The following is a 12,548-nucleotide window of genomic DNA, read 5'->3' as shown; positions in this document are numbered from 1 at the left end:
CTGTGTTGCTGACGCCTTGTCAAGAAGACCCGAAGATTGAAGACGGCGAAAGGAACATGGACTATGTATATATTTTGGTGACCAAAAAGTTAAATGTACCTGTTGTTTATTAAACATGCCCGGTTTGTATCAATAAAGGTAACTTGATGTATTGTAAATGGTAAATGTTTAAATACCTAATTGATATGTTTATCCTAGAGTAAGTATGGTATTGTATGTTAATGTATAACTGTTTTTGTATGTTTTGGATCCAGGTTGTTTTTTGGAGAAAAGCACTTTAGCTTTCCCCCTACAAAACAACTTATAAAGAGGGGAGGTGTTACATACAGCACTGATGTTACCTGTCTGTCATGGGTTTGGAGGGAAAGTTCCATCCTATGGGGAGTGGAAGGCGGGACATCAGGAGGAGGGGCTGTACTGTATATATATGTGGAGCTTGTGTGGAGAAGAAGAAGCTGAAGGAGAGCTGAGAGAAGAAGCTGGTGTGGGAGTCTGTGTGTCAGACAGGGTACTACTGTGTGTCAGTCAGTACCAACCTGATAGGTTCAGGTGTCTTTATGGGTAGCCAGAACTGATAGGTTCAGGGTCTGTGCTTTATTTGAAGGTGTTCTGTGTGAACTTAACTGGTGTATGTATGATTGAGACTAAGCCACATTACTGTATCTTATTCACTTAATCATTTTATTTTCCCTGTGTGTTATTTAAATAAACCTTATTCCTTTGTTTGTTAAAAATCCATTCCTGGTCTGTGTGACTCCTTACAGGGAATGGTTGGTGGCAGCTTAGTGAGACTGTGGCATATCCCAGTAGGTCTGGGGTTGTCACAGGGAGTTCTCTTTGTGTTGCTCCAGTAGGTACAGATGCCTGTCCTCCTGGTAGCTTTGTGCTAGAGATCACCTTGCTAGCCCTTTCCTCTTCAGTGTCTGAAGAGGACCTGTGGTTTAGTAATTCCTTCTGCTGTGTAATCTGAAATCCATAAACTAAGAGGGAGGGTACATTGAAGCATGTGCCCCAAGTTGGGGAAGGAGCCAGTTGCAATAGTTCTCAGTCTGGAAAATTCCAAAAGGGCAGTTCTTCATAAATATAGACCCAACAGTGTAATGCATAGAGGCCCACTTGTAGAACAAATGTTATAAGAAGGAAGACATTTATTTTGTTTCACAGCAGAAAGCTTAAAAGATACCTTATGCATATGGAGGGAAAAGTATCTACATACCCAGAGGGGACCAAACCAAGTACTTAAACAGAAAGTATCTACCTCTTTACATTTCTTTTCTGAACAATTCGCACACAGGAAATATGACTGAGTTATTTTTCTTTTCTTTTTCTTTATAATCTGTTGTCTAAAAATTGTATTTGATTGCTCTTCATCATTTTAGGTATCTTTTTACTTTAGCAAAAACAATAAAAAATGGGAATGTATATGTGAAACAATCCTTTTTTTCAAGGAAAATATGTTCTGAAAAAGTACCCTTTCACTTAGAATGTATCTATAAAATTGCTTTACTGAGATATTCATCAGATTGCCTCTTCTTCAAGGTACACCAAATTTCAATATACTGTATTTTAAATGTGTGTTTGAAAACATGTATTCATTCTGTTTGGCTACTTTGGAAGTAGTCTTGGATTCCAAGCCCTGCAGTTTTGCAGGTGTGTTCCCAGACCCCATTTATTTAAAGATATTGTAGAGAATGCAATACAGCTTCAAGTGTATTGATGATACTATATTACTTTCTTTGCTGTATTTTTATTCTTCAGGTGAAAAACAGTATTTCAGGATCTGTCAAAATACTGACAAAACCAGAAGTACTTCGTGTAGTTAGTTTAAAAGGCTACTTGAGATTGCCTTGGTTACTTTATGAGAGGTTTTCATTAAGGGTTAATTCTTTTTATTCTTCTCCTCACAATAGTGCTCAATTTTTTATGTTTAGTCAAGTTAGAATTGTATTAGTACAAGCAGGGCTTACAATATGTAAGTGTTCTAGGTGCAGAATGGGCATCTGACCTTTTGTTACAAATCTGTGACAGGTGCAACCTATTTTCTTCAAAATGGTGTTAATTTGTGTGTGCAAATTCATTCCCTGAAATCTGTATTCTGTACAAGCACCGCAGGGGAATTGATCATCAACATGAACAGTGTAATGGACAGCTGAGAGAGATAATTACTGATATTTCAATATATTCGTTTCTGAAAGTTAGTCTTTTGAGCACACTTATGTTTTCACTGCTTGTTAGGGAGGCTGAAGCAATTCATTTCTGATGTTATTCATTTCTAGGGGCGGGGGAGTGTTTGCAAAAGTTCATGTGTAAAGTACAGCACATTGTTACAAATTAGTTTCTTTTACCATTTCTGGCAAACTCATTACAAAGTGATCGTGGCCTGTGTTGAAGTGCACTTCCTCTGGGGCCAATAACTGTAAATAAGCAAGGCTGCAAGCTAGCTGATAAGTTGTTGTTCTGAAGATAACAGTCCCTTTTAGCAGTGTTTTTGACCTTTTCCTTTATATTGCCTGAGGCTTGTCTAAGACCCTCAAGGTCTATTTTTCATCTTAAATTCTCAGTAGAAAAGCACAATGTGTGGTTTAAGAAGATTTTAGGATTGCTTAACATATCTGTGTTTTCTTGCATTTTTATGATAATTGTTGGCATATTTATAAACTCTAGCATTTACTTGAATGTTATTTCTTTTTTTGCTGAAATGCAGCCTTTCATCCACATCCAGAAAGTACTGTTTTAATATTTTATGAAAAGTTAAGTTTATACTGTAAACTGAATCAAATTGATTTGATAGTTTCCTGTTTAGTTTTGCTTATATGTCATTCCTCCTCAAATAAAAAAAATCATTTTTGCATTAGTTATGGCATTTATAATTTGTGTGTCTTACAGAATATTATTACATAGGTGTATATCAATTTTCTGTTTCATTTCACTTAGGTGTGTTTCCCCCCCAAATCCATTTAGCTTTATGTTAGTTTATGATTATTTATATTTTGAATAACTTGCAAAACATTATTACATAACAGGTATATGCAAAGATAAGAAGCAACATATCTTGGAATGATAAGTGAAAGGCCAGTATCACAGATAAAAATCAAATTAAAAAATCAATTTTGAGTACTCTTTTAGTCAAGTAAATCTACTTTTAAAGAAAATGTTTAGCCTTGAGAAGGAAACTAGGAATGCCTTTTAAAATATGGCTTACTGGTAGCATCCTAGAAGATTTAACATCCTTTTGCATATTTATTTAAAGCAGAGTTAGGCAAAATGCCATTTTTGGCCTCTTACAAGTCTTCAAAACATTTTATAAATGTTTCTCCTGACCTCTTCAAATTACTCCACCTCTTTGCTATCCCCATTAAGAAAGAAAAAATTGCTAGCCCTGTGAGTGTCTGCTGTATCAGTTCACTTTTTAAATAGGGGGAGGAATGCACAAAAAGGCTGATTTCATATCTTCAGTGCAATACTCTTCATGTTTAAATAGTTTAAGTTTTCCATCAATAAAACCTTAGTTCCTTTGGAAGAAAATTCTAATTCATATTAAAAACTCAGTCCCAGAATACAGTGGTGCCTCAACCTACAAACGTCCCGACATACAATCATTTCGAGTTACAACCAGCTCCACCCGCAAAAATTTTCTTCGACTTGTGGCTGGAGCTTCCAGTTACGAACACAACCAGGCGGGGAAAAAAGGCAGGGAATTCAAATTGCTAACTGGTGGCAAGAGCCTGCTTCTTTGTAGCTCTTTCGCACCAGCAGTTAGAGTGTGTGTGATCAGAGGAGCCTGCCTGGTAAGATAAGGTGCTGCTTTCTGCTTTTTAAAAACTGTTCTGGGTGTTTTTGTAGTGTGGTTTTGGGCTGGGGGGTTATGTTTCTGTGCTGTGAAGAGTCTTGGGGGTTTGTTTGTTTTTGGGTCCCCCCATTTCTGATGGGTCTTGGGGGGTTTGGTTGCTTTTTGTTTTTTTCCCAATTTCCGATTGGTCTTGGGGGTTTTGTTTTTTGGGTTTTTTCCCTGATTTCTGATGGGTCTTATGGGTTTTTGGTTTTTTTTTCCCCACTTGGGCCTCCTTGACAGAGGCTGGACTTGATGATCCATAGGGCCCCTTCCAGCTCTGCAGTTCTAAGATGATGATGATGACCTGGAACTTTAGGCATTATAATTCAGAGAACCAATTAAAGGGTTTTCATTAATATGAGTGATGTTGCTGAATTTTGTAATCAATTGTTTTGGAATGTGAATTTGTGTAAATTAAAATGTCAAAATACAACTTGATACTATTCAGAAGTCCTTCTACTTAAATGTGAACAAGATACAGTGGTGCCCCACATAGCGAGTTTAATCCGTTCCGGATTAACCCTCGCCTTGCGGAATCGTCGCTAAACGGGTAGGGAAAAGGTATTGAAACGCATTAAACTTAGTTTAATGCGTTCCAATACCTTGCTTACTTACCCGTTCAGCGAGGATTCCCCTTGCTGGCAGCCATTTTCGCGCCCTCGCTAAGCGAGGGCAGGGCGTGAAAACGGCTGCCGGCAGCCATTTCCGGGCTTCCGGCGGCCATTTTGGAGCTGCCGAACAGCTGTTCGGCGGCTCCAAAATGGCCGCCGCAATACCCGATCTTCGCAATGCGGGTTTTCCCCATTGCGAAGATCGGGTATGTTTCCATATAGCGATCCCGAAAAAGGGATCGCTATACGGAAACATCGCTATACGGTGCACTCGCTAAGCGAGGCACCACTGTACTATATTATGTTCTTTTAGTTTGCAGTCTCTTTTCTTTTAATTTGTCTTGCTCTTAGATACAAGGAATAGGATACCTTTGAATTGTTACATGATTAAAGGAAACAACAGAGGAACAACATGTACAGTAGTAATGTAGAGAAAGAGCCTTGTTCTGAAAGATGGGTCTAGTAGTTGTGAAGGAAAATGATAGTAGGCAACAAACTAATTATTACACTTAATAATGGCTTAAGAAACCATAAAATTAGAAATTGCTTAGGCAAACAGTAGGAAAATCTGTCATCCAAATGGCACAAAGCTTAGGCAAAAGTAGATTTCTTTAACTTTCCTTTTGTATCCTCTGTACCCTTTATCAAGAGGTGTGTTTTCTGTGAGGAAAATATTACCCCTTCAGATGGCTACAGAATGTCTATTTTCCTCAGAGACTGAGGCTGTGGTCATACCAGCAAAATGTCCCCCTGTGGTTATGTGACTTTTAATTGTGTTTCTGTCATTGTTGAGGTCACGTGACATTCCAGGATGTGTGTCCCAATGTGTTTTATGAGTTACTGAATCATTTCCTTCCAATTCAATAAGCATCTAGAGCTTCTTGTTGAGACCATTTGACAGAAGTTAATCAACATAAATGCTGCAGAAAAATAAAAATAAAAAGGACATGCACAATGACCGTAGTTGCAATAAGATTATTCACACACACACAGAGCAATGCATTTTGTTTTAAAGATCAGCAGCAAAAAAAGTAGAAACCTCTGGGTGAGCGAGAACTGATAGGCAGTTAGCACACTTGCTGGGTAAATTATTTGCTAATGGCCATGCACCATGTCACTGCAAATTTAAATCGTGAAATCAAAGGGGAAGACCTGGAAAATATTTTATTGGTGTGACCACGGCCTGCCACTTAATGTAGCCATGCACTGTCTGCTGAAGCTTCATTGAACTTAGAAACCGTAAATCAAAACTAAAGCATCTTAGGAAAAAATATCACTTCATGCTGCATATTTGGATGCACAAAATAAACTGTCACACTCTGCTTCTAACATTGATTTGCAAGTCGCTTTCTGAAAATGTCTTTATGATAGCATTAGATCTCACAACTGCTATGTAGTTGACTGAACAAAGTTCGAATCCAGTAGTTTTCATGGAGGCTTTAAGAGAGAGGGCAATTTCAGCTTCTGAGGAACCACAGAAGCCATTAAATCAGAAAGGGAAATGATAAGGCAAGATCTACTGTGACTTCTGTTGTCATTCAGCCTTCAACTTTGATTTCATTGGATGACATGTCTCTTTCTGAATCCATCACTATGGTTTCTGTTTTCCTTCAGTTTTGAGTATATAGACTACTAAACCTTTGACAATGGAGGAGGCAGAAAGTCAGGCATCATTTCAGACACGAGTGCCAAGAACTCAGTATCAGGAGTGCCAGAGATCTTCTGCTGAATCAGTCAGCATTGACTCATACTCTAAGAAAAAGAATCATAGTAAATTCCTTCTAAATGTGGCTTGTTCCTGTTAACATGGAGCTGAAACTTGTGTTTAGTCTGGGCATAGTAATACACTGAATTTGCGTGTTTTGAAAGGTCAATGTGGGATCAGTGAAAAAGATTCTCGCCTCACTTTGTTGATATTGCTGCACTTTAAGATTTAGTGTGTATGTAAAGAATCATACTGGGAGGATTATAATACATTTCACCAGGTTTCATCTTGGTGTAATGGTTCTCTGCACTACTATTCTCAGAGATATGATTGGCTGTCTCCTCAATCAACAAGGTGAGCTTGAAGGTCAAGAGGCAGCTAGTGTGCCGTCTCCTCCGGTGAAAGAGAACATCAAAGAGGAGGGAGAAAAGGGGGACAGTTTGGAGAGAGCTGCCAAACAAGAGAATGGGTGCATGACATGCGGTTTCGTCGTAATGCGGGGCAATCGTAACGCGAGGCACCACTGTACCTATGTACCTTTGCTGGGAATGATTACTTCAGTGCTGAAACAATCTTAATCCACTGATATGTACAGTGGCAGTTTCTTTTATATTGTTGGAGTTTTTGCAGCCTCATATGCTGCCTTTAGCAGGTTTGACTGGGAGGGACTTTTCTGGTCTGGGGTGACTGTCAATCTATCCAGGACTAACTGATCATTCTTTCCCTGCCTTTGAATTCAGAGGCCTGCTTCTCTGCTTTGGAGTGCTTTTCCACTCTTTAGTCTGTTGAGGTCTGTTGTTGAAACCCGTCATGTTTTGTAGTTTGCTGTTTGTAAATAATTGCTCAATTGTAAATAATGAAACCTTTTATTCTTTTTACTACTAATATCTCAGAGTGAGTTATTCAGACTGTAATTGCCAGTTAATGAGAAAATGGGTGGATTCCTTCTGTTGCAGAGCTAGAGGAATTTACCTAGAAATTCAAAAGTCACTCTTCATACATAAGAAATTATATCCTTATCAGTCAACATATAAATATTTGTCTTCATCATCAACATTAACTGGAGTTAAATGATATTACCCATGAATTGCTAGTGATTATGTGGCAGGTTGAGTTATGGTGTCTACAAAAGTACCTTCTAGTTCCAAACAGAACTCCTACCAACATGAAGACTTATCATCTTTCTACAGGTCATTAATGGACACAAAATTTTCAAGGTTTCTTAGCACCATTCTTCAATAGCAGGCACATAATCACCACCAGTCCATGGGTATCACCTACAGTAGGGCAGTTTCAAACAACCACACCATGAAAGATTCTTCAAAACAAGATTTTCAACCTTCAAAAACAAAAAATTAAACAAAACAAAATCCCTAGAAAATACTCACCCTCAAGAGAAGTATATGGGGTATTACTTTTGGTGCTTTGTGATACTAAAGAAAGACATTTCCATCTCCTACTGGACTAGACATGTGAACAATTACATCAAAATGGAAAAAAATGACAACATTGACTATGGTTCTTCCACTAGTGAAGTGACTAGATTAAGTTGCAGTTATTAACCTGAAGGATGCTTGCTTTCAAATCAACATAAGGCCATGTCATTGTTGGTTCCTTCGATTTACAATTTGTCAGAAGTTATTTCAATTCAAATAATTTCTTTCAGTTTTACAACTATATCAAGAGTATTTACTAAGCATATGGAATTAGTAGCAACCCACTTGAGGTATTAGGACTAACAGTTTTTACATACATCAATGATTGATTGTTGGTAGCTGATTTCTGGTGAATACTTGTGAAAACTCTTTGATATAATGTGTAGCTCTTTGCATCAATTCTCAATGTGATATTCCTGTCAACGGAGAGAACATAAGCTTGTTTTCCTGGCCTCCTAGGTAGAAGGTTAACTAGCTGACCAGTCATGTATATTTGAGATCACAAAGAAGGGCAGACTGCTTATTGATAAGTGTAATTTTTCAAGTGGTTATCTGTGAACTTACAGAACACACTCTTCCCCTCTCAGTCTGTCCTATTACTCTTTCTCTACTGTTGGTGGACTGGAACAGAAGGAAAAATAATTGGGGTACCCTGTCATGTTCAACATGATGGGGCAGGGGTCTTGCCAAACGCTACCTTTGGTAACTCAGGTGTTCTTGGACTGCAACTCCCTGAAACCCTGGCTAGCACAACTGGTGATGAAGGCTTCTGAGAATTGCAGTCTAAGAACATTTGGGTTACCCAAGGCTGGGAACCACTGTTCTAGAAGATTCTGACCAACATTCTATGCAGTGTCAAAACCTACTTGTATGAGTTGACAGGTGATCACTCAAAGAACTACAGCTACACGTAAGCATCAGCTTATTCTTTTTAGCATGCATGAGACCAAATGTTTTCCTCTCACAAGTTTCAGTGTCAAATGCAGAGTATCTGTATTTTTATAATGTTCTTAAATTATGCTTGGAAGTATTGATTCAATTTTAATCAGGCTTTAAGTTGAGCATCACAGATTTTTGCTAAGCTTTCTGAAAACAAAAAGGTATACCTAATGGCTGGTTATTTTATTTACTTATTTATTTTTAAAATGCTATCTGTCACAAAGAAATGGTGCACTAAGGAAGTTTGCCTGAGCATTCTGTTCTGTCCATGTCCAACCAAGGGAAAATGTATTTTGCTCAAAACAGTGGATCCAAAATAATTCCCTGTTTTGTTTTACTAAGCATCCTCAGGCAGTGTCTTTCTTTCCTACTGTCCCTTACAAGCCTTCTTGCATTTAATGATCCTCGAGAGAAGTAATTTTTTCTGATGCACTGCTTTCAGAAGCACATTTGGGAGGGCTTTCTTAGTGACTGCTTCTAGGGATTGAAAACACCTGCCATGAGCGATTAGATTATTTCCATCTGTTTTACCCTTTCATTGGCAGACATATATATATTTGTTTATAGAAGCTTTTGGCATCCAAGAGCAATGTCCTATTAAGTAGGTCTTAATCTAGGTGATACTGTGTTTTCATTTCTATTTTTATTAGATGAGTTTTAACGTTTCAAATATAACTTTTGTTCCACCTTTTATTGTTAGCTTCCTTGAGCACCATTTTAGTAGAAATATTAGTTGTAAATTTATTAAGTAGATAAATAATTCCTTACAATTCTGTATCTAGATTGCTACAAAATGGCTGTCCTGAGAAAGTAATTGTGAATGCCCACATATCCTTAGTGGCTCATTTGCCATTCAAGATAAACCCCCATTAACTTTAGGGGCGAAGTGATCTTGTAGACCAGTGGTCCCCAACCTTTTCTTAACTGCGAACCAGTTGGGGGGTGGGGTACGTGCATGGAGGGACACCCCCCACACTCAGGGGCAGGGCATTCTCATGGATGGGTGGGGCGCTCACGCATATGGGTGGAAGGGTGGGGCGTGCTCGTGTGCATGCACGGATGGGTGGGGCATGCTTGCAGATGGGCAGAGCACTCTGTTCGGCCCGGTCCTGCCATGGCCACTGGGCCGTGGACCGGGGGTTGAGGACCCATGTTGTAGACAACCAACTGATGTATATTAGCCTTTCAGATACAATTTATTTAGTCTTTTGGTAAAATGTTCTTCTAACAGTCATGTTGCCAGACCAGAGAGCTTTTCTGGAATCAATTATTACATAATATTTTGTTTTATTATTATTTTTAGGCAACCTTGGACGTGTAGACCATATTACTGAATTTGAATATGACCTGTTCATCAGGCCTGACACCTGTAATCCACGTTTTCGGGTATGGTTCAATTTCACAGTTGAAAATGTGAAGGAATCCCAGGTAAGTGCCATTTGAATGGAAATTGAAGAATTAAAACATATATACTGAAAGCCAAGATATCTAATTGTTCTGTATGCGACATAGGAAATGTCTGTACTATAATACTATAGTTTTAAAAGACTGTGTATGCTAATTTCAAAACAGCCTTGTCCTCCAAATGGTAAAATATTCTGCTTGTCATTTCTGGAATCATATAAGATACTTAAGCAAAAATATCCTAAAAGTCTCAAGCTATGGCTGCTGTTATCTTACTCCTAGTTTCTTAGGCCAGAACAGTTTATCATCCGCCTTGGGAGATCTGGTTAATTTTTTGATTCATTTTCTGCTGTTAAGGTGTCTATTTGTAAGTTGCTACCCAAAAGGAAATAAATTCTCAAGTTGGCCACTCTAACCTGTATTGTTCTTTAAAATATTTAGGATGTTTTTGACCATTGATGCTTCATCCTTACCTTCTTTTATTTGTGTTCATTAAACCTTCCTTTCTGACTTCTTACCGTATTTTTGCTCCATAAGATACAGTTTTCCCCCCCAAAAAAGGGGGGGGGGAATATGTGCATTTTATGGAGCAAATACTATAAAAAAGGGTTCAGCCACCACCACCCAGAAGCCTCCCACTGCCATGCTAGGAGGCCTCTGAACCGGCACCAGAGGCTGCGCAGCCACATTGGACCTCACCACTCTGCCATCTGTGCTGCTGGCTTTCCAGGATCTGCCTCCTGGAGCCCACCTGGAAAACCAGCAGGGCCAACAGGCCTATGGCAGCAAATTTAAATGGCAGAGGGCAGTGAAAACAGGCAAGGACCAAAGGGGAAAGAGTGATTTTAGAAAGACCAGGGGAAACCACAAACGCAGTCCCCCACTACCACAAATTATGCAGTTGATTTTCCCACATTTGGGGAAATCACAGGGATCAGCACACCCAAAGTGCAATGGATGAGCCTCATCCTAGGAAAACCACTTTCATGATCATGGTATCTCCACTGCCAGGTATGAGTTGGAGTGGCCCCAGCACCTCCTGCCCCCTTCTGTGTCCTACCCCCCCCAAGGCATGGTGACTCCCCGGCTGCACCTCCTGCTCAGAACAGGGCTACACAGCCCCAGTCCCACCAGAGGCCAAGAGAGCTGCTCAGTGTTTTGGCCCAGTGGGATCCCCATCAGGGGCTGGGTGTTCCTCCCACAATCCTCCAGTGCACAGATATTAGCATACCTAATGTGCGGGAAGCCAGGGAAAGCGGGAAGTTCAAACTTTCAGTTAGTGAAGAGGCTGCTTGTCTGCTTCCTTGCTAGTCCAAGCGGTTAGAGAGCTGGGAGAGAGACCCGGGACTGCCTGGGACTGCCTGGTATTGTCATTTTAAAATGTAAAATTTAGTTTAAAAGCTGCTTGTTTGGGATTAAACCCTGCTTGGGTGAAAAGGTGCTCCGTTTGAGTTGAAACCTGCTTGTGTAGAAACGTGCATACTTGCTTAAAAAGCAGCTAATTTTGCTTTAAAAGCTGCCTGGGAAGCCTTACAGACCAGCATCGATCAGCTGTTAGGCAGGGAGAGGGAGGGGGAAGGAGTGGAGAAGAGCACAAAATGGCTGCCGGCTGCCTGCTGGGTACTGGCTTTTAGCTGTTTGGTGCTCTTTTTCAGCTGCTCGGGGGGGCGGCTACCAAGGCACTGTGAGGTGCCGGGCTCAGTCTACAGTACCTGGTAAGTGACTTGTAATTTTTTTCAAGTTTCTGACCTTTTTTCCCCATAGGAACGCATTAATTAATTTTCAATGCATTTCTATGGGAAATTTGGATTCGACTTGCAAACTTTTCAACTAGTTCTGGGCATCTAATAGAGAATGTATTTCCAAAGGGTGTTGCAGCAAGGAAACTAACTGTACTTTATGAGCCAGAACACAAACTTGGCTGCTGATCACAAATTAACCCTGCATACATGGGAAAGCTAAATTCAGTCTTAATTTTAGTTGTTTCCAAGTCTTTATGGTTGTGGTATCTCTTTGATGTATCTAAATCAGAACAGGGCTAGGAAGTCTCAGAGACAGGGCATAGTTATTTAGTTAGTGTTTTTGGAAGAGAGTTGCTACATTTGCTGATACGGTAGTTTGAAAATTAAGAACGTCAAAATTCTTAGTGACTTTTAACTGGATTACAGTACCTGCTTCCTGATTTCAGCTACTATAGTTTGTATTCAATTTTTTTTTACTTGCCAAGAACATTGTTCCTGGCTTTGTGTTGCCTAACCTGTTGTGCCTTGCATGCTATAAACGTTCGATTATGTCAGAAAACTGAGATTTGGTCTTATGCTGAGCATGTGCTACTGCTGGTGAATGGGATCTGGTTAAGCTTTGTGTTGCTGTTCTTTTGCATAACCTAAAGTAAATAAGGAAAACCAGCTGTTAAATAGTTTAATTCCACTATTTATCCTCCACACAACTAAAAGGGACCTCTCAATGCAGTGCCAAATCAGACAAACCATTTCTAACTTAATATAGGCTTGAGCTGTAGCTGGGCAGAGTTGCACAACAATCTCATCTGTCATTGAGACATTTCTATAAGCATGTGGAGGAGGTGGATGAAAGGATATGTAAAATATAGGTAATGTGGT

At 39.5% G+C, this 12,548-nt stretch overlaps 1 protein-coding gene and 1 non-coding gene across 4 annotated transcripts in view; one reads left to right on the top strand and one right to left on the bottom strand.

Annotated features, from left to right (window-relative positions):
• LOC110076152 (BEN domain-containing protein 5) overlaps positions 1–12,548 on the top strand; it is a 1,026,237-nt gene that overhangs the window by 38,522 nt on the left and 975,167 nt on the right. For all 3 annotated transcript variants that reach the window (XM_020788091.3, XM_020788090.3, XM_072997602.2), the window contains exon 3: positions 9,827–9,951. In XM_020788091.3, the coding sequence (XP_020643750.2) occupies positions 9,827–9,951 (125 nt within the window). The remainder of the gene's footprint in view (positions 1–9,826; positions 9,952–12,548) is intronic.
• LOC140707252 (U1 spliceosomal RNA) lies at positions 10,783–10,946 on the bottom strand. Its single transcript, XR_012087172.2, has one exon. It is a non-coding gene; the product is annotated as a U1 spliceosomal RNA (small nuclear RNA).

The sequence above is a fragment of the Pogona vitticeps genome, chromosome 4, assembly GCF_051106095.1.
Source record: "Pogona vitticeps strain Pit_001003342236 chromosome 4, PviZW2.1, whole genome shotgun sequence".
Classification (NCBI taxonomy): domain Eukaryota; kingdom Metazoa; phylum Chordata; class Lepidosauria; order Squamata; family Agamidae; genus Pogona; species Pogona vitticeps.
This window is presented reverse-complemented; position numbering and strand designations above follow the sequence as displayed.